Source organism: Mesoplodon bidens (genome assembly GCF_964165515.1).
Source record: "Mesoplodon bidens genome assembly, chromosome: 10".
NCBI classification, from domain to species: domain Eukaryota; kingdom Metazoa; phylum Chordata; class Mammalia; order Artiodactyla; family Ziphiidae; genus Mesoplodon; species Mesoplodon bidens.
The window spans coordinates 70,679,514-70,704,175 of NC_138172.1; the positions used below are offsets into that span (position 1 = coordinate 70,679,514).

Here is a 24,662-nt window from a genome sequence, read left to right on the forward strand (position 1 = left end):
TATGCCTAGTAGTGGGATTGCTGGGTCATATGGTAGTTCTATTTTTAGTTTTTTAAGGAACCTCCATACTGTTCTCCATAGTGGCTGTACCAATTCACATTCCCACCAGCAGTGCAAGAGTGTTCCCTTTTCTCCACACCCTCTCCAGCATTTATTGTTTCTAGATTTCTTGATGATGGCCATTCTGACTGGTGTGAGATGATATCTCATTGTAGTTTTGATTTGCATTTCTCTAATGATTAATGATGTTGAGCATTCTTTCATGTGTTTGTTGGCAGTCTGTATATCTTCTTTGGAGAAATGCCTATTTAAGTCTTCTGCCCATTTTTGGATTGGGTTGTTTGTTTTTTTGCTATTGAGCTGCATGAGCTGTTTATAAATTTTGGAGATTAATCCTTTGTCAGTTGCTTCATTTGCAAATATTTTCTCCCATTCTGAGGGTTGTCTTTTGGTCTTGTTTATGGTTTCCTTTGCTGTGCAAAAGCTTTTAAGTTTCATTAGGTCCCATTTGTTTATCTTTGTTTTTATTTCCATTTCTCTAGGAGGTGGGTCCAAAAGGATCTTGCTGTGATTTATGTCATAGAGTGTTCTACCTATGTTTTCCTCTAAGAGTTTGATAGTTTCTGGCCTTACATTTAAGTCTTTAATCCATTTTGAGCTTATTTTTGTGTATGGTGTTAGGGAATGATCTAATCTCAAACTTTTACATGTCCCTGTCCAGTTTTCCCAGCACCACTTATTGAAGAGGCTGTCCTTTCTCCACTGTACATTCCTGCCTCCTTTATCAAAGATAAGTTGGCCATATGTGCGTGGGTTTATCTCTGGGCTTTCTATCCTGATCCACTGATCTATCTTTCTGTTTTTATGCCAGTACCAGACTGTCTTAATTACTGTAGCTTTGTAGTATAGTCTGAAGTCAGGGAGCCTGATTCCTCCAGCTCCGTTTTTCGTTCTCAAGATTGCTTTGGCTATTCAGGGCCTTTTGTTTTTCCAAACAAATTTTGAAATTTTTTGTTCTAGTTCTGTGAAAAATGCCAGTGGTAGTTTGATAGGGATTGCATTGAATCTGTAGATTGCTTTGGGTAGTAGAGTCATTTTCACAATATTGATTCTTCCAATCCAGGAGCATGGTATATCTCTCCATCTATTTGTATCATCTTTAATTTCTTTCATCAGTGTCTTATAATTTTCTGCATACAGGTCTTTTGTCTCCTTAGGTAGGTTTATTCCTAGATATTTTATTCTTTTTGTTGCGATGGTAAATGGGAGTGTTTTCTTGATTTCATTTTCAGATTTTTCATCATTAGTTTACAGGAATGCCAGAGATTTCTGTACATTAATTTTGTATCCTGCTACTTTACCAAATTCATTGATTAGCTCTAGTAGTTTTTCGGTAGCATCTTTAGGATTCTCTATGTATAGTATCATGTCATCTGCAAACAGTGACAGCTTTACTTCTTCTTTTCCAATTTGGATTCCTTTTATTTCCTTTTCTTCTCTGATTGCTGTGGCTAAAACTTCCAAAACTATGTTGAATAAGAGTGGTGAGAGTGGGCAGCCTTGTCTTGTTCCTGATCTTACTGGAAATGGTTTCAGTTTTTCACCATTGAGGACAATGTTGGCTGTGGGTTTGTCATATATGGCCTTTATTATGTTGAGGAAAGATCACTCTATGCCTACTTTCTGCAGGGTTTTTATCATAAATGGGTGTTGAATTTTGTCGAAAGCTTTCTCTGCATCTATTGAGATGATCATATGGTTTTTCTCCTTCAACTTGTTAATATGGTGTATTACATTGATTGATTTGCGTATATTGAAGAATCCTTGCATTCCTGGGATAAACCCCACTTGATCATGGTGTATGATCCTTTTAATGTGCTGTTGGATTCTGTTTGCTAGTATTTTGTTGAGGATTTTTGCATCTATGTTCATCAGTGATATTGGCCTGTAGTTTTCTTTCTTTGTGACATCCTTGCCTGGTTTTGGTATCAAGGTGATGTCGGCCTCGTAGAATGAGTTTGGGAGTGTTCCTCCCTCTGCTATATTTTGGAAGAGTTTGAGAAGGATAGGTGTTAGTTCTTTTCTAAATGTTTGATAGAATTCACCTGTGAAGCCATCTGGTCCTGGGCTTTTGTTTGATGGAAGATTTTTAATCACAGTTTCAATTTCAGTGCTTGTGATTGGTCTATTCATATTTTCTATTTCTTCCTGAGTCAGTCTTGGCAGGTTGTGCATTTCTAAGAATTTGTCCATTTCTTCCAGGTTGTCCATTTTATTGGCATAGAGTTGCTTATAGTAATCTCTCATGATCTTTTGTATTTCTGCAGTGTCAGTTGTTACTTCTCCTTTTTCATTTCTAATTCTATTGACTTGAGTCTTCTCCCTTCTTTTCTTGATGAGTCTGGCTAATGGTTTGTCAATTTTGTTTATCTTCTCAAAGAACCAGCTTTTAGTTTGGTTGATCTTTGCTATCGTTTCCTTCATTTCTTTTTCATTTATTTCTGATCTGATCTTTATGATTTCTTTCCTTCTGCTAGCTTTGGGAGTTTTTTGTTCTTCTTTCTCTAATTGCTTTAGGTGCAGGGTCAGGTTGTTTACTCGAAATGCTTCCTGTTTCTTAAGGTGGGATTGTATTGCTATAAACTTCCCCCTTAGAACTGCTTTTGCTGCGTCCCATAGGTTTTGGGTCGTCGTGTCTCCATTGTCATTTGTTTCTAGGTATTTTTAAATTTCCTCTTTGATTTCTTCAGTGATCACTTCGTTATTGAGTAGTGTATTGTTTAGCCTCCATGTGTTTGTATTTTTTACAGATCTTTTCCTGTAATTGATGTCTAGTCTCATAGCATTGTGGTCGGAGAAGATACTTGATACAATTTCAATTTTCTTAAATTTACCAAGGCTTGATTTGTGACCCAAGATATGATCTATCCTGGAGAATGTTCCATGAGCACTTGAGAAAAATGTGTATTCTGTTGTTTTTGGATGGAATGTCCTATAAATATCAACTAAGTCCATCTCATTTAATGTATCATTTAAAGCTTGTGTTTCCTTATTTATTTTCATTTTGGATGATCTGTCCATTGGTGAAAGTGGGGTGTTAAAGTCCCCTACTATGATTGTGTTACTGTCGATTTCCCCTTTTATGGCTGTTAGTATTTGCCTTATGTATTGAGGTGCTCCTATGTTGGGTGCATAAATATTTACAATTGTTATATCTTCTTCTTGGATTGATCCCTTTATCATTATGTAGTGTCCTTCTTTGTCTCTTCTAATAGTCTTTATTTTAAAGTCTATTTTGTCTGATATAAGAATTGCTACTCCAGCTTTCTTTTGGATTCCATTTGCATGGAATATCTTTTCCCATCCCCTTACTTTCAATCTGTATGTGTCTCTAGGTCTGAAGTGGGTCTCTTGTAGACAGCATATATATGGGTCTTGTTTTTGTATCCATTCAGCCACTCTGTGTCTTTTGGTGGGAGCATTTAGTCCATTTACATTTAAGGTAATTATTGATATGTATGTTCCTATTCCCATTTCCTTAATTGCTTTGGGTTCGTTATTGTAGGTATATTCCTTCTGTTGTGTTTCTTGCCTAGAGAAGTTCCTTTAGCATTTGTTGTAAAGCTGGTTTGGTGGTGCTGAAGTCTCTCAGCTTTTGCTTGTCTGTAAAGGTTTTAATTTCTCCATCAGATCTGAATGAGATCCTTGCTGGGTAGAGTAATCTTGGTTGCAGCTTTCTCTCCTTCATCACTTTAATTATGTCCTGCCACTCCCTTCTGGCTTGTAGAGTTTCTGCTGAGAGATCAGCTGTTAACCTGATGGGGATTCCCTTGTGTGTTATTTGTTGTTTTTCCCTTGCTGCTTTTAATATGATTTCTTTGTGTTTAATTTTTGACAGTTTGATTAATATGTGTCTTGGTGTATTTCTCCTTGGATTTATTCTGTATGGGACTCTCTGTGCCTCCTGGACTTGATTAACTATTTTCTTTCCCATATTAGGGAAGTTTTCAACTATAATCTCTTCAAATATTTTCTCAGTCCCTTTCTTTTTCTCTTCTTCTTCTGGAACCCCTATAATTCGAATGTTGGTGCGTTTAATGTTGTCCCAGAGGTCTCTGAGACTGTCCTCTGTTCTTTTCATTCTTTTTTCTTTATTTTGCTCTGCAGCAGTTATTTCCACTATTTTATCTTCCACCTCACTTATCCGTTCTTCTGCCTCAGTTATTCTGCTATTGATCCCATCTAGAGTATTTTTCATTTCATGTATTGTGTTTTTAATCGATGCTTGATTCATCTTTAGTTCTTCTAGGTCCTTGTTAACTGTTTCTTGCATTTTGTCTATTCTATTTCCAAGATTATGGATCTTGGAAATAGAATCTTGGATCAGCTTTACTATCATTATTCTGAATTCTTTTTCAGGTAGACTGCCTATTACCTCTTCATTTGTTAGGTCTGGTAGGTGTTTATCTTGCTCCTTCACCTGCTGTGTGTTTTTCTGTCTTCTCATTTTGCTTATGTTACTGTGTTTGGGGTCTCCTTTTTGCAGGCTGCAGATTCGTAGTTCCCGTTGTTTTTGGTGTCTGACCCCAGTGGCTAAGGTTGTTTCAGTAGGTTGTGTAGGCTTCCTGGTGGGGGCGACTAATGCCTGTGCTCTGGTGGTTGAGGCTCGATCTTGTCTTTCTGGTGGACAGGTCCACGTCTGGTGGTGTGTTTTGGGGTGCCTATGGCCTTATTATGTTTTTAGGTAGCCTCTCTGCTAATGGGTGGGGTTGTGTTCCTGCCTTGCTAGTTGCTTGGCATAGGGTGACCAACACTGTAGCTTGCTGGTCGTTGACTGAAGCTGGGTGCTGGTGTTGGGATGGAGATCTCTGGGAGATTTTCGCTGCTTGATATTATGTGGAGCTGGGAGGTCTCTTGTGGACCCGTGTCCTGAAGTTGGCTCTCCCACTTCAGAGGCACAGCACTGGCTCCTGGCTGCAGCACCAAGAGCCTTTCATCCACCCGGCTCAGAATAACAGGGAGGAAAAGTAGAAAGAAAGAATTAGTAGAAGAGAGAAAGAGAGAGGGAAAGAAAGGAAGAAGGGAAGAAAGGAAGGAAGGAAGGAAGAAAGAAAGGAGGGAGGGAGGGAGGAAGGATGGAAAGAAAGAAGGAAAGAAAGGAGGGAGGGAGGGAGGAAGGAAAGAAAGAAAGACAGGAGGGAGGGAGGGAGGAAGGAAAGAAAAAGAAAGTGGAAAGAAGAAGGGTGGGAGGGAGGGAGGGAGGAAAGAAAAAGAAAGAAGGAAAGGAGGAGCGGAGGGAGGGAGGGAGGAAGGGAAGGTAGGAAAAAACGAAAGAGCAGGTAAAGTAAAATAGAATAAAGTATGAAATATAGTAGCGTTATTAAAATTAGAAAGTAATTATTGAAAAAAAAAAAAACGGACCGATAGAACCCTGGGACATATGGTGGAAGCAAAGCTATACAGAGAGAATCTTACACAGAAGATTACACATACACATTCACAAAAAGAGAGCAGGGGGAAAAATCAAAAATCTTGCTCTCCAAGTCCACCTCCTCAATTTGGGATAATTCGTTGTAAAAAGAGGAAAAGGGCGAGAAGTCTGAAATCTTGCTCTCTAAGTCCACCTCCTTAATTTGGAATAATTCGTTGTAAAAAGAGGAAAAGGGGGGAAAGTCTTAAATCTTGTCCTCAAAGTCCACTTCCTCAATTTGGGATGATTCGCTGTCCATTCATGCACTCCACAGACGCAGGGCACATCAAATGGACCGTGGAGCTTTAATCCGCTGCCTCCGAGGCTGCACAGAGAGATTTCCCTGTCTCTGCTCTCACAGCTCCCGGGTCTCAGCCTTGGACCTGGCCCCGCCTCTGCGCGTAGGTCGCTGGAGGGCGTCCGTTCTTCGCTCAGACAGGACGGGTTTAAAGGAGCCGCTGATTCGGGGGCTCTGGCTCACTCAGGCAGAGGGGAGGGAGGGGCGCGCAGTGTGGGGCGGGCCTGCGGCGGCAGAGGCCGGCGTGACGTTGCAGCAGCCCGTGGCGCTCCGTGCGCTTTCCCGGGAAAGCCGTCCCCGGGTCTCGGGACCCCGGCAGTGGCGGGGTGCACAGGCCCCCCGGAAGGCGGGGCGGACAGTGACCCGCGCTCGCACACAGGCCCTGCGGCGGCGGCGGCGGGCGGCGGCGGCGGCGGCGGCGGGCCGTCTCATTTATTTTTAAATTTTTCACCCTCAATTGCTTTTAGATTCCAAAAACTGAACATTCCCTGTCTTCAATTAGAAATAAACCACACCATTGAGCTTATTCTTCAGTATTATGTGGCTGAACTTGAAGCTACTAAGAAGGCAAGTATCATGTTTATAAATAGAATGGTACTTCAGTACAAAAAGAAAAAATATTCTGGAAGTATTTGCCATCATTATCTTGTGCCAAGCTTATCAGACAAATCCTCTCACTGCTGAGTATCCTTTTTTTTTTTTTTTTTTGCGGTACGTGGGCCTCTCACTGTTGTGGCCTCTCCCGTTGCGGAGCACAGGCTCCGGACACGCAGGCTCAGTGGCCATGGCTCACGGGCCCAGCCCCTCCGCGGCATGTGGGATCTTCCCGGACCGGGGCACGAACCCGTGTCCCCTGCATCGGCAGGCGGACTCTCAACCACTGCGCCACCAGGGAAGCCCTGCTGAGTATCTTTGATGCTCCTCTCTCTATGGGAGAAGGTGCTGACAGTGTGTGTCCCTGGACAGCCAGATCACACCCCTTTGCTCTTAAGAACTGTCTTTTTATGACAGCATTCATGTATGCATGGGAAAGCCCGTTTAAGTTAATATTTTTGGGTATCAAAATATGGGCTCTGGAGAATATTATGACAGATATAATGTAGCTGTGTGCTCCTGCTTTATTTTTTTATTTTTTTTTTAAGATAAGCAGTGATTTATTAGAGCGTCCCTCGTGGCGCAGTGGTTAAGAATCCGCCTGCCAGTGCAGGGTACATGGGTTCGAGCCCTGGTCCGGGAAGATCCCACATGCCACGGACCACGCATGCAACTAAGCCTGTGTGCCACAACTACTGAGCCTGTGCTCTAGAGCCTGTGAGCCACAACTACTGAACCCACATGCCACAACTACTGAAGCCCACGCGCCTAGAGCCTGTGCTCCATAGCAAGAGAAGCCACTGCAATGAGAAGCCCGCGCACCACAACGAAGAGTAGCCCCCGCTCACCGCCACTAGAGAAAGCCCGCGCGCAGCAACAAAGACCCAACACAGACAAAAATAAAATAAATAAATTTATAAAAAATAAAAGAAGTGATTTATTAGAATAGGACGCTTGTGAGGCTTACAAGTGGGCGGGCCAGAGGGTGCCGCGCACAGAGAACTTAGTGGGCAACAGTTTTATGATTAAAGGAAAAGTTGGGAGGGGGAGAAGACCACCTCCTTCCTCATTTAAAAAAAAATTTCACTTAAAATTTTTTTTTATATTGGGGTATAGTTGATTTACAATGTTGTATTAGTTTCAGGTGTATAGCAAAGTGAAACAGTTATACATATACATATATCCACTCTTTTTTTTTCTTGATTCTCTTCCCATATAGGCCACTACAGAGTACTGAGTAGAGTTCCCTGTGCTATACAGCATGTTCTTATTAGTTATGTATTTTATGTATAGTAGCGTGTATATGTCAACCCCAAGCTCCAGCTTTTGAATACATCCTTAAAATTGGGGATAAAAGGCAGAAAAAAAATATACATGTAATGGGAAGTAAGGGTTAAGAGAGAATTAAGTGTCGTATATTGTAATCATCATAGTTTTTGAGCCTCAGGTTGATATCTCTGGAGTGCATTTACGTATTTATTGACTACCTCTTGTGTATAAAACATGTGAATAATGGTAAAACATCAATACAAATACAGCTGTATATATTTTTGTCTTTTCCATTGTATTGAATTTCAAACATTAATGCCAGACCTTTAATTACAGCTTTATCATTCTCAAAAAGATGACCCACCTCTTGCTCGCAACATGCCCCCTATAGCAGGAAAGATCCTTTGGGTGAGGCAGCTCTATCGCCGGATAAGTGAGCCCATCAACTATTTTTTTGTAAGCCAATAGTTAAATTTACAGTATGTGGATCATGGTGGTTTTTAATACAAGAAATATATTTTAACTGGTAACATTTGTGTCCAGTAAAGTAGCTAGAGCTAATTCTTTTACTGGGCAAAGGAAATTTAGTTTACAAATATGCTTGAGAGAGACTTAGCCAATTCTTTCCTGTTTGGTAGATAATCCCATTTAATTATAGTTAATCTCTAAGGGGATGAATCTTAAAAATTTATGACGCTTAATAAACAGGACACTCTATTGTAAAATAATTGTTTTGAAAATAATAGAACACAGACCTAGTACTGAAACTTACTTCTATGTGTGGACGGATAGGTCACTGATATACATTAGTGAGGGTTAGGATGCACTCAGAGTATATTCCTGTGTATTGGACTGAGACCAAGAGCAAAGTATAATAGAGTACATTCATCCTCTGTGTCCGTAAAACTATTAGATTTCTGAAAAACACCAGGATAGTCTTAAGCCTTGTTGGCATTCTAAAATTGCCAGTTTGTCTTCTCTCTCTTTTTTTTTTTGTTGTTGTTGTTTTCTGTTTGTTTTGCTTTTTTTGCTTTGTTTTTTAAAAAGACAGAGTAGCAAAGCAGAGTTGGTTTGCCTGGTGTTATGTCTTAGGCCTAAACGTGGAACAAAATAGCTACAAAACAACAGTCCTGCAAATAATTTTATTATTTAAGCATTATCAAATATTAAGTTTTTGTTGTTTCCGTTTGGCTGCTATCACTTATTTTATTGTTCTCAATATTAAAAAAAAATTAAAATGGTGACCTTATTTGGAGAGGAGGGAGAGAGAGGGAGGGAGGGAATCTATACTTACTTTTTTTTTTTGGTGCTGGAATTTAGGAATTTGCCCTGATATTCACAGTTCAAGGAAGATCAGTTCATTGTATCTTGCCCAGAAAAGTGGGGAGGGAACAGAGGATTGGAGGTGGAGACTTTCAGTGCCTGGGACCGGCTGTAGGCCTAGAGACCTCTCTTTTTAAATCCTTTATTTCCTTTTCCAGTTTCCCCTTTCTACTGATCAGGTTTCCCTACTTCCATCTGTAGCTTATCTGGCCTTCCTCTCTCTAATTTTTGTCTGAGGTAAAATCTAAATGGGGTAGTATCATTATTTGATGTCATTTAAAATGTAAATAGCTTTACGGTTTGGGTAAGAAAACTATCAGCAGACTTTTAAAAATAAATCTTTGTTTTTCCCTTAAAAAACAGAAAAACTCGGAAATTTTGTCAACTGCGGAAGGCAAAGCTGTCATTCGTCAGTACAATAAAATTTCCTACGTTCTGGTGGAATTTGAGGTGGTCTATCATACAGCCTGGATCAAAGAGATCTCGCAGTTACAGTATGGTGTGTGTAAGACTGCAGTGACACTACAGAGCGAGTGTTAGGAGATTTTGAATGAGTTTGTGGTTCTGGAGAATTTTTACATCTTTCTATATAACTGTATGATGGTTAAATTTAGATTTGGGGAGGATACAATTATTTATTTCTTTACAGTTAATAATATTCTGATTTTATAAGCAGAAATTTTCATGAGCTTAAAGTTGATATACTAAGGTTATGACTTTCTCCTGAAGAACAGTACTTAAGAGTAAATAACAAGACTCCTTATTGATATTTCTCCATATATTTGGGAAGATTTTATATCCAGTTTTATCATGCTATAGATTCAAATCACAGTCCTAATCAGAGGAGAAGGAATTGCAGCTTGCTCATCTTCCTCCCTTTCTCCCTCTCTCCTCCTTTCCTCCCTTCCTTCCTTCCTCCCTCCCTTCCTTTTCTCCCCTCCTCTCTTCTTCCCTCCCTCCCTTTCTTTCTCTTCCTGTAACTGAATTTAACTTCAGTTCTGATCTCCATTAAATTAAGAGTATTAGGGCTGTGTTCAAGTACCTCTGAGGGGTGCCAAGGTGTTGGGAAGAGTTAAGTGTGAGGGGCGGGGGTGGATGGCTTTAAGCCATCATCCATCTCTGCTGGCATCACCTGAGATGTTGTTGTTATTGTGTGGGCTCAGTTGGTCAATTCAGGTTTCTGCTTTGTCTCATATTTACCTTAATCTCTTATTCGTAACCTTGGTGGAACCCTGACTGTGTCCCCTGGTAGGAAAGTTTCTCCCTCCCACACCAGGATCTCCACTTCAGCAGAGCACAGAATTGCAGGCATAGGAAGCACAAATAAGGAGGTCGGGTCACTGGGAGTGATGGTGAGAGGGGCCACTCATAGTTCTGACTCTTGGTTCCAGACCCATGTACTTCAGCTGTTGGGGACACAGCACTATATACAGGCCATTGATTCACTGCATGATTGCATCCTGGAGGACAGGGCTTCAACCCTGCAGGATGTCTTCCCAACTGGCACCTTAGTTAAGCCTTAAATACACCACTTTTATCAGACGAGCTGTTTCAGGGTAATGCACATGGTAGGGCCCTATGGATCCTAATGAAAACCTGCTAATGGAGCAACGGTCTCAAAGGAGCATTAAAAGAAGGTTATAATTCACCTTACAGAAGAGAGCAAAGAGCATTTTTAGCAATTGAAATATGACGCATGTACTGTTTTGCTTCTACAATACTATGCACTTTTCTAAATTGTTTTTGTCTTGCTGATTGTTCCTCATATCTGCACACATTCCATGAAAAATTCAACAATCCCCTGATCTATAAGGCCTTTCTTTATTCTTCCTGGCCGATAATAATGTCTTCCTCCTCCAGAGGCCCCCCCACACTTTATCATGACATTTGTTGCTTTATAGATCTGTCTTATCTCCCCTACACATTCCAGGAATACTCTCTCTGTCTGTTTCATCTTTGTGTCCTTTCAATAACAGTCATAGTTAACATTTATATAATATTTATCATATGCCAGGCTGTGTCTAAGCACTTTACATATACAACCTCCTTTGATTCTCATGGCAACCCTCTGAGGAATTATTATTATCCTCATTTTACAGATGAGGAAACTGAGGTACTGAGAAGTTAAGCAACTGGCCCAAGATCACAGAGCTAGGAAGTGGCAGGGCCAGGATTCAAACATGCCTTTCATGTGAACACAGGCTAGTGGAAATGAATTGCTCTGGAAGGCTTCTTGTTGTTAATATTGATGTAACTATACTTAACCATATAGAAACTTGGAATAATAATTGGAGAACTAGTATTGGCCTCCTTTTGATTTGCTGTATAAAGTTTCTTTAATGATGATTCACATAGAATGTTCACTCAGTCCTGGCAGACTTCCTGGCTGTCATTTTTTTTTTTTGAAGATAATGGGGATAGGAATTTATTAATTAATTTATTTACTTTTGCTGTGTTGGGTCTTCGTTTCTGTGCGAGGGCTTTCTCTAGTTGCGGCGAGCGGGGGCCACTCTTCATCGCAGTGCGCGGGCCTCTCACTATCGTGGCCTCTCTTGTTGTGGAGCACAGGCTCCAGACGCGCAGGCTCAGTAGTTGTGGCTCACGGGCCTAGTTGCTCCGCAGCATGTGGGGTCCTCCCAGACCAGGGCTCGAACCCGTGTCCCCTGCATTAGCAGGCAGATTCTCAACCACTGCGCCACCAGGGAAGCCCTGGCTGTCATTATTATTAGTGGTCTTGCTGACCATTTTGTCCTGTCAAGGAAGCTCAGAACTGTCTTCAGGAACACAAATTTCATTACTGGAATGTCCCAACGTTATTTTGGAATTTACTTGGGAGGATAAATGATTTCTAGCCAAATTTTAAAAAGATTCCAAACGAATTGGGTAAAGTTTTTAGTTGAAATCTTCATGAAACCAGCATCATTAAGAATCATATCAAGACTAATTTTATTTGTTGAGTAAAAGTCAACTAACTTCAAAGGGATATACAGTCTATTTTGCTTTACTAGAAATTTGATGTGGCCATAGTCTGTGAAGTAATGTGAGGCTTGGAAGATACATGTCAAATTCTCATGTTATCAGTGTTTGTTAATATAAAATGCAACTCAGGCTGACACATACTAGTCTATAAGTGTGTTATTATTATGCCTCTAGAAGTAATTCATGTTAGGATAACAAATGATCTAAGGCTATTCAGCATGAGCCATTTGGGATTATGTATTTCAATTCTCAATAAAAAACATGTCTGAAAGTGCCTATTTATATGAATGATGTTCATGTAGTAACTCAGATGTAGGCTAAAAAATATCTTCCTCTACATTCTAGGAGTTCACAACTCAATGGTGTTTAATAAATATTTCTTACTGATATTGAGCCTAGTTATCGATTTAAGTCAGATAAACCTCCTTAAAGAAGCCACTTTGGAGTTAGGTGTAGAAAAGGGTTTGAAATCTATGAAGTGTGTCATATTTTGTAGTTGGGCACATCTTCCAGTTCTCTCTCCCAGAGGTTAAATCACAATCCATAAAAATAAACTGACTTTGTATTACAGCCCTTTTAGACCCACTCAGAAAAGTATCACAGTTCATAGCACAAAGGCTAACCATTCTTGGTCCATTTTTACCTCTCTGGATCTGATTTTATAGTTTGCAGATACTCTGCATTTGTTTATCTAAGTTTTGAGCACTGACTGTGTATCAGATACTGTGCCTTAGCACCTGGGATATCCAAAACTATTCTTCTATTCTTAAGAAGTCAGTAGTTCAATGGTGAAGACAGGCATGTAAACAGGGCTGGAAGCAGAAATCTAGAATAACAGAAATCTAGAATAAGTTATGTCAATAATTGTTTATTTGTAGCTTTGCAAGCCACACTTTTTGTGCGACATCCAGAAACAGGGAAGTTGCTGGTTAATTTTGATCCCAAAATTTTGGAAGTTGTTCGGGAAAGTAAATGCATGATAAAAATGAAGCTGGATGTACCAGAACAGGCAAAGAGATTGCTACAATTGGAAAGTAAATTGAAAGGAGATAAATTGTACTTGCAGGTAAGATGGATTCTATTTTCTAGTTATTTTGAAGGAGGGTTTTTTTTTTTTGTATTTTGTATTTTTTTTTTTAAAGAAAAAGATACCTTTGCAGTTGTGCTAACACAGCATTGGGGAGAAATTTGTTATTATGTTGATTCTTTTAATTTTTTCAGCTTCATTGAGGGTTAATTGACAAATAAAATTGTAAGATAATTAAAGTGTACATTGTGATGATTTGATATACATATATATTGTGAAAGGATTCCTTCCATCTAGTCAGTTAACTAACACATCATCACTATGTATATGTTGGTGAGAACATTTAAGTTCTACTCTCTTAGCAGATTCCAATTGTATGATAACAGTGTTATCAACTAGTCACCATGTTATACATTAGATTCTCATATCTTATTTGTCTTATAGCTGAAAGTTTGTACCTTTTTACTAATACCTCCCTATTTCCCCTACCCCTGACAACTACTTTTCTACTCTGTGTTGGATTTTTTAGATTCCACATATAAGTGATATTATACAGTTTGTCTTCCTCTGTCTGACTTATTTCACTTAGCACAATGCCCTCAAGGTCCATCCATGTTGTCACAAATGGCAGGATGTCCTTCTTTCTCATGGTTGAATAATATTCCATTGTGTATATATCACCTCTTTATCCCTTCATCCATTGATGGATGGTTGTTTCCATATTTTGGCTATTGTGAATAATGCTGCAATGAACATTGGAGTGCATATGTATTTTCAAATTAGTATTTTTATATTCTTTGGATAAAATTCCAGAGGTGGAATTGCTGGATCATATGGTAGTTCTACTTTAGTTTTTTGAGGAACCTCCATACTGTTTTCCATAATGATTGCACCAGTTTACATTCCCACCAACAGTGCCTGAGGGTTCCTTACTCTCCACATCCTCACCAGCATTTGTTATTTGTTATCTTTTTTTGATAATAGCTATTCTGATAGTTGTGAGGTGGTATCTCACTATGGTTTTGATTTGCATTCCCCTGGTGATTAATGAAGGTGAACAATTTTTAATGTTCCTATTGACCATTTTTATGTCTTCTTCAGAAAAATATCTATTCAGTTCCTTTGCCCATGTTTTAACTGGATTGTTTGCTATTGAGTTTTGTGAGTTCTTTATGTATGTTGGATATTAACCCCTTATCACATATATGATTTGTAAGTATTTTACCATAGGTTGTCTTTTCATTTAGTTGACGAAAACAAAATGAGGAAGTTTTTTAGTTTGATGTAGTCTCACTTATTTATTTTTGCTTTTGCTACTCGTGCTTTTGGTGTTAAATCCAAAAAAATCATGGCCAAGACTGATGTCAAGAAGTTTACCCCCTATGTTTACTTCTAGGAGTTTTATGGTTTCAGGTCTTAAATTTAAGTCTTTAATCCATTTTGAGTTTATTTTTGTGTACAGTATAAGATAGTGGTCCAGTTTTATTCTTTTGCATGTGGCTGTCCAGTTTTCCCAATATCATTTACTGAAGAGATTGTCCTTTCATCACTGAATATTTTTGACTTCTTAGTATACTCTAGGTTGTTTGTAAATGAATTGACCATATATGCCTGGGTTTATTTCTGGGCTCTATTCTGTTCCATTGTCAATTCTTGATAGCATTAAAATACTGACATGCAAACAAAAGGGAAGGAAGTGAAAGGATTATCAGAAATCAGATTTAGACTTCTGGATAACAACAACGATGAATAGTGAGTTTAAAAAATTCTTTATATTATAATTTTATAGATTAAGTGCATTATATTTTATAATATGTTTAATGATACTAGTAAGATATAAATTAATGAAGTAGGATGACTGTAAAATGACATGAGTGGAAAATGATTTTCAACATTGTGGTATAAAATGGAGCAACAACAAAAAAGATCAGAGTATTAGAATAGAGATTCTCAAAACCATTTTTTAAAAATAGCAAGCTTATTGAGATTTAATTCACATACCATATAATTTATCCATTTTAAGTGTACAATTTAATGGTGTTAGTATATTCACACACTTGCACAATCATCATCAATTTTAGAACATTTTCATCATTCCCAAAAGAAGCCCCATATCCGTTAGCAGTCACTCCCCATGTTCCCCCCACTCTTTCTACATCTTCCCCTGGCAATCACTAATCTACTTACTATCTCTATGGATTTGCCTATTCTGGGCATTTCATACAAATGGAATCATTCAATATGTGGTGTTTTGTGATTCGCTTCTTTAACCTAGCACAATATTTTCAAAGTTCATTCATATTGTTCCATGGATCAGTACCTCATTCTTTTTTATGGCTAAATAATATTCCATTGTGTGGTTATACCACATTTTAGGCATCCGTTCATCTGTTGATGGACATCTGGGTTGTTTTCACTTTTTTGCATTATGAGTTATGCTGCTGTGAACATTTGTATACAAGCTTTTGGGTGGACATATGTTTTCATTCTCTTAGGAATATAAACAAGGAGTGAAATTGCTGGGTTTCATTAACTTTGTAACTCTATTTTGAATAACTGACACACTCTGTTTTCCAAAAAGGCTGCATGCATTATTTTATATGTGCACCGGCAGTGGATGATGGTTCCACTTTCTCCACATCCTTGCCAACACTTCTTACTGTCTGTCTTTTTCATTTAAACATCATTTGGATGTGAAATGGTATTTCCATGTGGTTTTGATTTGCATTTCTTCATGGCTGTTGATGTTCAGGATGTTTTCATGTGCATATTGGCCATTTGTAGGTCTTTGGCGGAGTGTCTATTCGAATCGCTACCCCTTTAAAAATTGAGTTATTTGTCTTTTTTATTATTGAGTTGTGAGAATTCATTATACATTCAAATCCTTTATCAGATATATGATTTGCAGATATTTTCTTCTGTTCTGTGGGTTTTTTCATTTCTTTTTTTTTATAAACCAAGCAAATTAAGAATGGTTTGCTTTTTAAAAATATTTATTTATTTATTTGGTTACACTGGGTCTTAGTTGCAGCAGGTGGGCTCCTTAGTTGCGGCTCCAGGGCTCCTTAGTTGCAGCTCACTGGCTCCTTAGTTGCAGCTTGCCAGCTTCTTAGCTGTGGTATGCAGACTCCTTAGTTGTGTCATGCAAACTCTTAGTTGCGGCCTACATGTGGGATCTAGTTCTCTGACCAGGGATCAAACCCAGGCCCCCTGCATTGGGAGCGCAGAGTCTTATCCACTGTGCTACCAGGGAAGCCCCCTCTTTTCATTTTCTTCATAGTATCCTTTGAAGCACTAACATTTTAAAATTTGATGAAGTCCAATTTATCTACTTTATCTTTTGTCCCTTGTGACTTTAGTATCATTTCTAAGAAATCATTGCTGAATCCAAGGTCAAAAAGATGTATGCATACGCTTTGTTCTAGGAATTTAATAGTTTTAGCTCTTACCAAAATATTATATACATATATATACACACACATATACATATATTTAAAAACCTGGACTTCCCTGGTGGCGTAGTGGTTAAGAATCCGCCTGCCAATGCAGGGGACATGGGTTCGATCTCTGGTCCAGGAAGATCCCACGTGCTGCGGAGCAACTAAGCCCATGCGCCATAACTACTGAGCCTGCTCTCTAGAGCCTGCAAGCCACAACTACTGAAACCCGCGCACCTAGAGCCCATGCTCCGCAACAAGAGAAGCCACCGCAATGAGAAGCCTGTGCACCATAACGAAGAGTAGCCCCCGCTCACCACAGCTAGAGAAAGCCCACGTGCAGCAAGGAAGACCCAATGCAGCCAGTAAATAAATAAATAAATGTTCCTTTAAGAAACCTCAGAGGAACGTTGGCATTGTGAAAACTTGGCTTCAGTATCAAAAGCCCTAGGTTTTCGTACTGGTTAGTTGCGACTTTACATGACTGAATGTCAAAGTACTGTTTATAAATTGAGGTTAATATCACATGCATTGAATCTTACAGGATTTTAGTTAGTATTGAATAATATTATGAAAGTCAAAGTCCTTTGCCAAGTGTCAAGTGTAAATAAAAGTTCAACTACAAGTAAGAGAAAAGGAGGAAAGGAATTAATAACTTTGAAACTATTAAGTAAACATTGCAACAGTTTAATATTATTAATTTGGGGAAGAATTAACTTGAAACCACATCTCCCATCACAGTGCAATAAGTTACAAAATGGTAAAAAAAATTGATCATCATGGTTCATCTGTAAAAAATATCTAAAAGAAAATAGAATAGCTTTGTGTGTACATTTATTCTGATTCAAGAAAGCAAGTGTGGCATCAGTGATAAGTATGCTGTAATATGTCAGAAGACAGGGAACAGAAAGGGTGAAAATGTGTAATGACAGACATAATGAAAAAATAATTGTCTAAACCATTTAAAATGGCATAAATCTAGAAAGACAAATAATAATTATGAAAAATGTAAATCTAGGAATCTCCAATGACTTACTGTTTAAAGGGGATGCTCAGGTAATTTACAGGTGAGGAAAAAGTACAGCAAATTAGTATAAATAGTCAGCCTCCATCTTTCAGGGCTATGAGGAAACAGGTAAAATGAAACCTGAGTATGAATCAAAATATGACTATTGCTTTAAAATAAAGTAAAACATGCCATTTTGACTTTTAACAGGGTCTTCTGCAGTATTATGATGAGTTATGTCAGCAAGTGCCTCCTGTGTTTGTCAATCTCATGACCCCTAAAGTGAAAAAGGTTGGTAATGTTGAAGGTTTATATTGACTTCCCTGTCATTTAAAATTTGATTCCAGTTCTATAGATAATAGATTTTAGAACATCTATTCTTGCCAAAACCCTCTTTCTACTTCAACTTTATAGCTCTATTTTCCCTACAGGATGATATCTTGTCTTAAGTTTTGTTGCCTTTGAAAAAAAATCTAAATAATGAGCACTTTCTAAGAATCCATGATTGCTTTATGGACAGCCAAAGATGATTAAAAACAAAATGTCACCTTTACTAGGTATAATGGAGGGGAAATAGAATTAAGGAAATACAGCCTATAATATTTCCAGGTAATAAAAGGCAGCCTTTTTTTTTTTTTCTTTGCGGTACACGGGCCTCTCACTGTTGTGGCCTCTCCCGTTGCGGAGCACAGGCTCCGGACGCACAGGCTCAGCGGCCATGGCTCACGGGCCCAGCCGCTCCGCAGCATGTGGGATCTTCCCGGACCGGGGCACGAACCCATGTCCCCTGCATCGGCAGGCGGACTCTCAACCACTGCACCACCAGGGAAGCCCAGGCAGCCTTTTTAATAAATGCAGATGCTCCTTTTTAATAATGGAAACTGTTTTTCTCTTTTTCTAGGTGGAATCTGTGTTGAGACAAGGGCTCACAATATTGACATGGTCATCTTTAACACTAGAAAGCTTTTTTCAAGAAGTTGACTCAGTTTTGGATATGTTCAATCAACTCTTAAAGAAGGTATGATGGATACATTTTTTAAAACTACATACATAATACTCAGGCTGTAAGTAATGGTTTGATTATCTATGAAAGCTCTTTAAAGGGTGTGACTTTTAACTAAAAGAACATCCATTATGTTAAAAAAAAAAGCTTTATTTTTCTTTATCTGATTTGGGGCCTTTTCATTTAGGGTTGCCTTGTTCTTGTCCCCAAATTATCTTGCCTTTAATATGTTAAAATGATGGTTCAACACCACAGCGTAGTTTAGAAAATGGAATAGTTGTAGACTGTGGAAGATGGCAGGATGGAGTGCTTACATCTTAAGGCATCTAATGTTAATTAGCTGAAGTAGTCATCCAGTTGGAGACTGTCTCTTGATTTCTGATATGTTTGCTACATGAAACATGCGTATCTTTTTAGATGTGCTAGTCTGTCTGTGGTGGCAGCATAGTGTTATAGACAAAACCCAGAGGCTTGGGAGTCAGATAAACCGAGGTAGGATTCTTTGACTTTCACCAGCTGTGTGTTCCTCCCTGGGTTACTTGACTTATCTGAGCCTTGGTTTCTCTAGCTGTAAAACTGGGATAGGACTGAAGGACATAACGCAGATGAGGTTATGGCACATGTTGCTGCTCAATTAAACTTCAGTTCCATGTCAAGCACAGATGTACTCCTAAAATGCCCACCAAATTTTGCTTGGCTAAGGATGCAAGTTTCCAGATATAGCCCTCTAAATCAATTTATAACTCAAGGGCATTTTGGATGAAAGAGGATTTTTCTTCTATGTGTGTTTTCTCATTGGTAGATCAATGACTTGTGTGAAATGCATATTGATACAGTTCTAAAGGAGATAGCCCAAACAGTGTTAATTTCCCTGCCAGAAAGCGGTGCTACCAAAGTAGAAGATATGTTGACGCTCAATGAGGTATGCATTTATATATTATATTTTATTCATAGAAATATTGGCTCATAAACCTAAAATGTGAATTTGCAATCTACAAGTAGAAATCTCTGTCCGTGGCATTTAGACATTCTGGGGGCTTTTTGGACATCCTCAGCTCCAAAGACTTACAAGGTATCAACAGCTCAAGCCCAGGGTCACACCTTAGACATTATCTTAAAAATGTCCTCAGCCTCATGCTGGAGTCCCCTTGGGTCCTGTCAGTGCTCACTGCTCTTCTTCCTCTGTGCATGTTCCCGGGGCAATATCATCTACACTCATGGTTTTAACTACCACATCCTTTCCCCTTAAGTCATCCATACACCTGGGTGTCATCCAGCCTCCTTTCCTCACTTCCATCCCCAAACCCAGTCAGTCTTTTAGGGCTTAGCCAGGTTTTGCCTCTTACTAAGATTCTGCTTGAATTGCCTCTTCTTTTCCACGCCTACTACCCTTTTCTTAGGTCACACTTTTATTTGTTTATTTTTTGAGCAGAGAAAGGTCTATCGCAAGGGCCATGCAAGGAGAACGTGTAGCTCATGCTCAAAAAGCCTGAACTCCAGATCAGGCTTTTAATGCTCATTTGAGTTTAGCATGTGATGTTGTGATCTAACTGGTTTCTCTGCCCCCATAGTTGGCCCCATCATATCCATCATCCTCCACCTTGCCACCAAAGCTGATGGTGGAAACTCTCCAGCTTAAATCCTTCAATGGCAGTGGCACCCACCTAACCTCCTCAGCATCACATTATAGTGATCTTATTTGATTACCTATTTATCCTCCATTGGCTCAAAAGCACAAAGACAGGAACCCTGTCTAATCATTTTTGAGACCTGGCACATAACACAGTCTTTCTCAAAAGCACTTATTTTATGTTTTGTTCAAAACATAAAGTGAAGGCATTTTTCTTTTTTGCCTGCCTTGTGCTTCAGCTACACCCATGTTGCTGGTTTGGGTCACCTTGCTAATGTCCTTTTCAAGACAACCAAGGATGGCTCCATCTCAAGGGATCTAACCTGACCCATGGGAAACAGGTGCCTTTGTGTGTCTTTCTATGGAAATGCAGCTTCTTCTTCCCAGGACACCTTTCTGTGCCTTTTGGGCAGCCAGCCAGCCTCTTGTTTCAGGACTACTTAGGCATGGGGAAGCCCCTCTATTCCCAGATTGTAGAGGTCATGGATCAAGGTCTCTGAGTAGCTCTTTTGAAATTCCCTTCACTTATATCTACCAAATCTCTATCAATGATCAAACTTCCCTTCTATAACCTCAAGGTGGGCAATGTACTGAGGGTTACCTCCCCTGCTACCTTTGGATAAACTGCCTTTTTCATAATGTGTAAGATCTTAAAAGCATTTGTTCTCAGCATTGGGGCCTTGTCTGTAACGGAGACGGCACTAAATGACCAATTTTAACATCCTGTGTTCAGAGTATGCAAGTTTACAATGATTATATCTTCCTGGCCATTTTTCTCTTTTATCATTGTTAAGCTTTTTATCCTTAAAGTCTATTTTGTTTGCTATCACTGTAGTTACACCAGCTGTTTTTGGTTATTATTATCCAGATATATCTTTCTGTATTCTGTTATTTTCAACCTTTCTGGGTTCTCCTATTTTAGGTTTTCTTTTGTAAAGAACATTTAGCTGGATTTTGCTTTTAATCTACTCTGAAAAATCTGTTTTTGAAAAATTGGTAATTTTAGTCTATTCACATTTATCCTATCAGTATATTTGGATATACTTCTACTCTCTACCCTCTTACTTTGAATTTTCTATTTACCCAAATTTACTTATCTGTTTCTTGAAGTTACTTTTTCAAATGTATGTGGTCTTTTATATAATCTTCTTCCTTTCTCTTTTTTAAATTCTACTTCTTCATTTAGATATTTAAAATATATTTTACAGTCCCATTATCTGAAGAAATTGGAGGTCTAATTCTGCTCTTTGCTGTCTCTGTCAAATCTTGCTCAGGATGGCTTGTGTCTTCATGTTTTTAATATTTTGGATTGTGAGCTAATTTGCACATGTCTGTTTAGTTGAGAGCCTGTCTCTTTTTATTTGCTCCTGTGTGGTACCTAGGAGTTTTACCAACTCAGTCGATAGTTTGAGTTAGTTTCTCAGACGATAGAATTTCCAAAACTCCAAGGTAGTATAGATATAATCTCAAGTGCTAAACCTGTGTGAGGTGAGCTAGTGGTTGTAAATTTCCAAGGGAGACGTTGTCCGTCTACCCCAGAGCCTCAACCAAGATTGCTAACTGTGCTTGAGACCGCAGCCCTTGATTTGCCTGGTGACATGTGGGGGGAGGGGAAGGGTTCCAACCTCCTACCCTTGTGAAAGGATCTAAGGCCTCAGGTGGTTTTTTGGTTATGGGAAAAAAACCTACAAAAGTTGTAGCTTCAGCTTACTTTTCATTTTAGGCCTATGTCTATTTTTTTTTTTTGAGATATAATGTGTATACAGCAGATTGCACAAATCTTAAGTGCACTATTCTGTGAATGTTTACATATGACACACCGTAGTAACCTTCTCCAAGAGCAAGATATATTTTTTAAAGATTTATTTATTATTAATTTATTTATTTTTGGCTGCATCAGGTCTTAGTTGTGGCACACAGGATCTTCGTTGAGGCATACGGTGCACAGGCTTCTCTCTAGTTGTGGCATGTGGGTTTTCTCTTCTCTAGTTGAGGCGCACGAGCTCAGTAGTTGTGGTGCGTGGGCTTAGTTGCCCCATGGTATGTGGGATCCTAGTTCCCTAACCAGGGTTCGAACCTGTGTTTCCTGCATTGTAAGGCGGATTCTTTACCACTGGACCACCAGGGAAGTCCCAATCCAAGAGCAAGATATTGAACATTTCTTCACTGCAAATGATTCCCTCCTGCTCCATTCCAGGCAACAAACATCCTCTACCCCAAAGTAATCACCATTTTGGCTTCTGTCACTGTATATTAGCTTTACCTGTTTTTGAACTTCACATAAGTGGAATCATGCAGCATATATTCTTTTTTTTCAAAGTTTTTTGTTTTTGATGTGGACCATTTTTAAAGCCTTTATTGAATTTGTTGTAATATTGCTTCTATTTTATGTTTTGGTTTTTTGCCCACGAGGCATGTGGGATCTTAGCTTCCCTGACCAGTGATCGAACCCACACCCCCTGCACTGGAAGGCAAAGTCTTTACTACGGGACAGCCAGGGAAGTCCCACACATATTCTTTATGTCTGGCTTATTTTGCTCAGGGTCTGTGAGATTCATCTGTGTAGCTGTGTGCGATAGTGGGTTCTTTCATTCTCATTCATTGCTGACTAGTATTTAAATTTCTGAGTTTATTTCAATTTATGTATCTGTTCTACTGTTGAAGGCATTTGGATAGTTCATAGCTTTTAATTATACACTGAGCATTCTTGTACATGGTTTTTTTTGTGTGAACCTAAGCACCTATTTTGGTGGATATATTCCCATAAGTGAAATGGCTGGGTCATAGTCATAGATCATGAATATATTTAACTTTCGTAGAAACTTTCTTTTTAAAGTTGATGTGTTTGAATTAGGAACCAAACAGGTTCACACATTGCAATTGATTCATATACCTCTTAAGTTTCTTTTTATCCTCTCCCCTTTCTTTGCTTGTACCTTTTGTATTGCAGTAAAATATACATAACACAAAATTTATAATTTTAACCATTTTTTTAGTGTACAGTTCAGTGGCATTAAGTACATTCATAGTGTTCTGTAACCATTACCACCATCTGCTTCTAGAACTTTTTATTATCATCTACGCAGGAGCTCTGTACCTATTAAACAATAATTTCCCATTTCCCTCCCCTCCATCCCAGACTGTGGTAACCTCTATTCTACTTTCTATCTTTATGAATTTGCCTATTCTATGTATGTCATGTAAGTGAAATCATACAACATTGTCCCTTTGTATCTGCCTTATTTCACTTAGCACAAGGTTAATCCATGTTGTAACATGTATCAGAATTTGATTCCTTTTTAGAGCTGGATAATATTCCATTGTATAGATATGCCACATTGTGTTTATCCATTCATCTGTTGGTAGACATTTGGGTTAGCTATTGTGAATTAAGCTAGTATGAGCACTAGTGTATAATTATCTGAGTCCCTACTTTCAATTCTTTTGGATATATACTCAGAGTGGAATTACTGGATCACATGGTAATTCTACGTTTAGCTTTTGAGAAATCACCAGATACTTTTCCACGGTGGCCATACCATTTTACCTTCCCACCAGCAATGCACAACAAGGGTTCCAATTTCTCCACCTGCTTGCTGACAGTTGTTATTTTCCATTTTTAAAAATTAAAGCATTTTTCATAATAATCTGAATGGGTATGAAGTCTCATTGTGGTTTTTTTTTTTTTTTTGCGGTACATAGGCCTCTCACTGTTGTGTCCTCTCCCGTTGCGGAGCACAGGCTCCAGACACGCAGGCTCAGCGGCCATGGCTCATGGGCCCAGCCGCTCTGCGGCATGTGGGATCTTCCCAGACCGGGGCACGAACCCGTGTCCCCTGAATCGGCAGGCGGACTCTCAACCACTGCGCCACCAGGGAAGCCCTCATTGTGGTTTTGATTTGCCTTTTCCTAATGACTACTGATGCTGAGCATCTTTTCATGTTTTTATTGGCCATTTGTATATTTCTCTGGGGAAATGTCTATTCAAGTTTTTTGGGTTTTTTTTTTGCCACCTTCCTTCTTTTTATGCCCTTCATTTGTTGAAGAAATGGGATCATTTTTTTTTTTTTTTTTGTTTTTAATTACATTAACGTAGTTTTTTTTTTATTTTTTAATTTTTTAATTAGTTTCTGCTTTATAACAAAGTGAATCAGTCATACATATACATCTGTTCCCACATCCCTTCCCTCATGCATCTCCCTCCCTCCCACCCTCCCCATCCCACCCCTCCAGGCGGTCACAAAGCACCGAGCTGATCTCCCTGTGCTCTGTGGCTGCTTCCCACTATCTATCTACCTTACGTTTGGTAGTGTATATATGTCCATGCCTCTCTTTCGCTTTGTCACAGCTTACCCTTCCCCCTCCCCATATCCTCAAGTCCATTCTCAAGTAGGTCTGTGTCTTTATTCCTGTTTTGCCCCTAGGTCCTTCATGACTTTTTTTTTTTTTTTTTAAATTCCGTAAATATGTGTTAGCATACGGTATTTGTCTTTCTCTTTCTGACTTACTTCACTCTGTATGACAGACTCTAGGTCTATCCACCTCATTACAAATAGCTCAGTTTCGTTTCTTTTTATGGCTGAGTAATATTCCATTGTATATATGTGCCACATCTTCTTTATCCAT

At 39.0% G+C, this 24,662-nt stretch overlaps 1 protein-coding gene across 1 annotated transcript in view; it reads left to right on the plus strand.

The window, feature by feature from the left end:
- The window catches only part of DNAH8 (dynein axonemal heavy chain 8), a 343,843-nt gene that overhangs the window by 56,984 nt on the left and 262,197 nt on the right, over nt 1–24,662 (plus strand). The window contains exons 15-21 of the mRNA XM_081246835.1: nt 6,236–6,335; nt 7,968–8,087; nt 9,318–9,453; nt 12,812–12,999; nt 17,614–17,694; nt 18,305–18,421; nt 19,209–19,328. Of these exons, the coding sequence (XP_081102961.1) occupies nt 6,236–6,335; nt 7,968–8,087; nt 9,318–9,453; nt 12,812–12,999; nt 17,614–17,694; nt 18,305–18,421; nt 19,209–19,328 (862 nt within the window). The remainder of the gene's footprint in view (nt 1–6,235; nt 6,336–7,967; nt 8,088–9,317; nt 9,454–12,811; nt 13,000–17,613; nt 17,695–18,304; nt 18,422–19,208; nt 19,329–24,662) is intronic.